At 45.6% G+C, this 5,311-nt stretch overlaps 1 protein-coding gene across 1 annotated transcript; it reads left to right on the forward strand.

The window, feature by feature from the left end:
* Positions 1-287: 287 nt before the first annotated feature.
* Positions 288-3,677, forward strand: LOC119553418 (cohesin subunit SA-2). The gene is made up of 7 exons (XM_037863795.1): positions 288-346; positions 408-476; positions 546-798; positions 863-1,064; positions 1,144-2,705; positions 2,766-3,056; positions 3,116-3,677. Exons 2-7 carry the CDS (start codon positions 424-426, stop codon positions 3,635-3,637), a joined length of 2,883 nt encoding a protein of 960 aa, XP_037719723.1. The 5' UTR covers positions 288-346; positions 408-423; the 3' UTR covers positions 3,638-3,677.
* Positions 3,678-5,311: the final 1,634 nt, after the last annotated feature.

Below are 5,311 nucleotides of genomic sequence, written 5' to 3' on the forward strand. Positions count from 1 at the left end.
CAAAAAATGTTATTAAATTGATACGTCTGTACGCAAACGAAGTAGAATGAAAAATGAGTGGGGATAGTACAGGCTAAAGTAATGAAGTTTTATTTCTATTTCCAAAGCCTGCTTGATATTTGAATAAGTACAGTCTAAAGTAATGGAGTTTTATTTCGATTCCCAAAGCCTGCTTCATTTTTGAATTTTCCCAATGAGCCAATTTTTTTTGCTGCAACCCTGGAGGTAACCCTTCTTAGCAGTTCATGCATTGTCATTTTATTGGTTCATAAGTTCACGGTTCATTTTCTGTCACTTGATTTTGTCCAGCTGACAGAAGAAATTTGCCATTTCACTGCATCTTGTGGTATGGGAATTTTCTTTCGAGTTCTTGGATAATTTGTACGGCTTTTTTATTTTGTTAGCAGCCTAGAGTTCTTCAGAATGAGTGCTTTAGCTGATGAGCAGATTGATTTGCAGGCAGAGGAACAGTCTGGGTGAGCTAAAAAGCTGCATTACTAAGTCTGCAAGTCTTTCCCTAATCAAAAATTCTGTAATCCCCAAAGTCATGAGGATCAGGAGGAGGAGCAGGCGCCGCACACGACTCTCCTGAAATGTGTGCTAATCAAGAATGCAAACCATGATGAATTGGCCAGCCATTGGGTCGAGCTTTACATGGCTAGTCCCGAACATGCCTTGCTTATTATAATGGAGTTTGTGGTGGAGGCCAGTGGAAGTAACTATAAGATTCCAAAAGATGCTGCAATGCCGTTCTCCTATGGGGACATCCTGCTTCAAAGCTCCCTGCAATATCGTAGTGTAAGTATATTAGAGGTACTTAACTCAGAATTGCTCATCCTAACTTTCCCTTATCTCTTCTTAGGTCAGCATGTATTATCCCCTGATTACGAAGACGGCCGAAGTATTTGCCCGCAGAGTGGTCAGCTTTTTGGAGGCCCTTCTGAAGGCGGTCTATGACATACCCGTTCCTATGTACAATATGTTTTTGCAAGAGGTGACGGGCTTTCTGATGGCCTGCTCGGAGTCCAGTGTTCGTCCTTTTCGTCACACGAGCACCATGTTGGGTAAGTAACTAAAGCAATATTAATTAAATAGAATTAGAAGCAACTATTTGAAATGATAATCATTTGTCTTTCCTTGTAGGTCTCAAAATGATGACCATTTTGTGCGATCTCACATCCGTGGATAATGAGCTACTGAAGACACTGTGGATACAGATGTTCAACTGGCTATTTGTGAATCGCTACCAGGATGTGGTGGACGACATAAGGTTCCTTTGTATCTCCGAACTGGGCCTGTGGTTCAGCAAGTACCCAGAGTGCCATCTGGAGCCACACCACCTGCGTTACTTCTTCGAAGCTTTGTCTGATAGCTCGACAATGGTGAGGCAGTGCATCCTGGCCAACCTCTCACGGCTTTGCCGCCATGAGGACCTCCGCACCATGTGCTTGGAATTGGGCTGTGAGTTCCGGCAACTATTCATGAACTTATCCGTGGACAGGGAAAACGAAATAGCAGAGGAATCCCTGCGCGTCCTTACCGAATTTTATCGATATTCTTCAGAAATTCTTAGTGAGGACGATTGCAAGGTGATTGAAGAATTTGTGTTCTTTGCAAATCGAGGAGTAGCCCAGGCAGCGGCGGAATTTTTCGTCCTGCGCAGAAAAGAAACGGAAGAAGCTCCATTTTCGCAAAAAATTCGACATCTGCTACAGTTTTACGTCGATAGATGTGAACATGAACATGCTGGCTATCTGGTGGATTCTTTTTGGGACAACTGCGAAATGGTTTTGGACTGGGAGCCCATGATAAAAATGCTTATGGAGGAACAGTACCCAAATCTAACCGAAGCTGAATCCTCCGCATTGATTGAAATTCTCACCAAAGGCGTTATTCAAGCAATAACTGGTGAAATTCCACAAGGAAGATATACCAAGGATCTGAAGAGGCAGCCAAAGGCGGGAGCCCAGGTGAAGGCCACCGAATTACTAGCACCTGTGCTGCCCCAACTACTTCGAAAGTATGTAGACCGACCAGACGATGTGATAAATCTTCTGGAACTGCCGCAATACTTTTGTTCCAAATACTACCGGGAGATTAACAACCAGGGTCAACTTGAGAAACTCTTAGATGAGATGGACATCCTTATGTTCCATCAAACGAGCAACCGTGTGCTGCGGCGTGGAGCTCACACTCTGAGTTTTCTTTTTAAAATGGAACGCACTCATCTCCACATACTACAGATGCTCAACAGTGCGGTGACCAACTACAAGATCGCGCTGCGCACTTGGCAGGAGAGGTATGGCCTGGCCAGCTCATCGTCCTCTACATCGTCATCGGACTCCTCCAAAACTCCGAAGAGCCGCTCCCGCCGGCTGCTGAACACCTTGCGTTTGTTGTGTGCCCTTTACGCACACTTTAATCTCAGTTTCGGGGGGCTGACCGAGTCGGTTCTGTCCAGCCTGAAGAGAGTGGTCAGGGTGCGGGATATGGGCAAGGATGGTCTGCCGGCGGAGGCAGTGTCTCTTTATCTGGCTGCTGGCTACTTCAGCCTTTTCTGGGACCTATACACCTTCAGGAAAGAGGCCGCAAGCAATTCAAACATGGATGATTCTTGTGCCGCCCTCAAGAAACACTTTGAGGACTATCTGTTTGTCACCTTTGAACAGATTGTGAGCGCTAACAATATGTCACAGGCATATAGTGTGAGTGAAGAACAAATAGCTTTAACTAACAGTTTAACTAACGTATATTAATGTTTCCAGTGCCTCTCATTTATATGCGATCTATTTGTGCTATATGGATATCAACTACTTGACAGTCACCATGAATTAGTGCGTTCACTGGCGTACGCACCGACAATAAATGAGGTGGAGATACTGGACAACTTCGTGTTGCGACACCTCTTTCGGACGAGTCCTGCGGATCTTATGAAGGAATCGAACTTTCTTCAGTTGCAGGTCCTGCGTCGCAGCCTGGCCAGCTACTGCAAACTGGTGGCCTTCAATGTGATTCCACCAATGCGCGCCGCTAGGATTTATCAGTACTACGAAAAGGTTGGCAAGTGAAATGATAAAATTCGAAGCTTTTAATTTAATCGCCTTGCCGTTTTCAGTACTATGCTCCCTTTGGTGACGTTTTGAGATGTTCCATGGAACTCACAATCAAAGTCAACTCCATCCACTATGGTATGGCACTGTTCCACACCGGCATGTTGCTCTACCAGAAGATTATGGACGATAATGGCGGTGATAGTGTCAGGGCTGCCGGTTCCCCAGAGTTTCTTGAACTTATCAGCCTGGCCACTCGATTGGCGGAGACCCTGAGTTGCAATACCTCTAGAAATCGCAACGCTATGATAACTCTCCACAAAGCTGGAATTATGTACGTTAAGGAATCGGTTCCGGACCGACCCACCGCTGCCCCGAAAAATCTACTCTTCTTGCGGGTCATGCAGATGTTTGTGCCGCAGCTTCTAAGGCAGGACAAGGTCAAGATTTTGGAATTACTTCAGACCATTGAGCAGCCGGCGTTACCTTCCTGCAACAGGGAGGAGTGGGAGCCTTTGGAAGCATATCGTTCCGCTTTGGGTGCTTACTTAAGAAGGGGTCGTTCGGATGTTTGGGTGGCAACATAGGGAGCTTAACTCTTAAATGATTCATTGTCTTGATTATACAAAGAGAACGGGGAAGAGATTTGGAAATTAAATGCTGCTTCTGTTTGATTAACTCCTTCAAATGTTAGTGCACTTAAGTTGAGAATGTTTTGGAGTTTAGGTCTCCGAGTTCAATTGGTTCGACGTGTGTCCGCACATTCGTGTTCATCCTGGCTACCTTTCTGTGTGAGTTTGACTGAAATTGGAAAACCCATCTCCGTTTCGCCTGCAGCACTTAGCGGAGCTTTTCCTGCTGCAGTGCCACCTTTCGCTCAAACGGCCACAAAAGGTTACGTAATAACGCCCAGTATCTTGTATCTGCAGGCTGCATTCAGTCGGCAGCTGCCGTGGTATCGAATTTCCGAGTCCCATTCATATCGAAGGCTGCTCAGCAATTTTCAATTTCGATGCCCGCTCGCTGACAAATTGACTCGCAACTTTGTGGGTTCTCTAGAGGAGTGAAATGGTGGGGGGGTTCCTCATGTCAAAGGCTGCTCGAGCCAACACGGCCTTTGACACCCCGAAATGGAGATGGCGGGCAGGGAATCCAATCCCAGAGCCCTCAAGGTGGGCGCTAAAATTTTGGAAACGAAACTACACGAAATGAAATTCAAGTGGATATTGGGTCACTTCTGGTTTTGGTTTTCAAGTGCCCGGCCGTTTGTCCATTTCCTTGGCACATGCCAAGTGGTCGCCGAGTATCCGATTTCGGGGCACCGGGAAAACCTACAAACTCCCATATAGAAACGGCAGTACTTTTGCAGATTCCAGCGGACACAGCTGTGGGAGATGCTCGGCGAAACATTCCTGGCCATCAAGCACAAGGCGGATCGATCGTTGGGGAGCAACATCTGGTCATACTGATCTTAATTGGAACATCTCCTCAAAGGAGGCACACTCCGGTGGATCTTGTTCTGCACTGGAAGAAAAATCAGCCTATAAAGTTGTAATGCTTAAAAGTGTAAAAAGGAAATCTACACATAAATTAAAAAAAAATATATACATATATTTATATAAATAAATATTGATTATAACCGGAACTATTAAGTAGTGCTGGGATGTTGTGTTCAACAGAAATTATAAACTAAATAGTTCTCCATCCTTCTTAATTTTAGGAGAAGTGTTATTTAACAATTTAAAGCATTATATTATGGTGTGTATTGTAAAAGAAAGTCCGTGAAAGGTTATTGTACCACGAATAACTTGTTTTCTTATTGATAGGAGTCCTTAAGATCTTGTTTATCGTTGGGTTATTATAAAGATAGCCCCTATTATAAGAGTAGTAGTATTTTTCCCAGTGTATTCGACAGGTAGCAACGAACTGAGCCAAGCAACCTGGCCATCAATTTCGCGTAACGGGCTGCGAGAACCGCTAGGCCATGGCAATTGCATTTCACGGTCCTTTCCGATCTCCCCCGATCTCAGATCCTGGGCTCGCCAGCGCCAACGGAACCTGATCACAGATGTCCTGACGGCCACAGCAGATCCGATCGCCCTCGGTTGCGGTTTAACGAGATGTGCGCCCGCCCCCTCGACACACGCCTCCACAGAAACCCCCGAGCCGAGATCTCCCCTAGCACGATTTTTGGACCTAATAATAAACCCCGTCCGCTCCTCGAGCGAAAGTGTAACACAATTTCAGACACGCGCATCTGT

Source organism: Drosophila subpulchrella, chromosome 3L, assembly GCF_014743375.2.
Source record: "Drosophila subpulchrella strain 33 F10 #4 breed RU33 chromosome 3L, RU_Dsub_v1.1 Primary Assembly, whole genome shotgun sequence".
Taxonomy (NCBI): Eukaryota; Metazoa; Arthropoda; class Insecta; order Diptera; family Drosophilidae; genus Drosophila; species Drosophila subpulchrella.

Excerpts from the sequence above, each read along its gene's own strand:
- LOC119553418 (XM_037863795.1), top strand. The coding sequence starts at position 424 with ATGAGTGCTTTAGCTGATGAGCAGATTGATTTGCAGGCAGAGGAACAG. Across the intron at positions 477-545 it reads CAGGCAGAGGAACAGTCTGG|TCATGAGGATCAGGAGGAGG; the intron begins GTGAGCTAAAAA and ends TAATCCCCAAAG. Across the intron at positions 799-862 it reads GCTCCCTGCAATATCGTAGT|GTCAGCATGTATTATCCCCT; the intron begins GTAAGTATATTA and ends ATCTCTTCTTAG.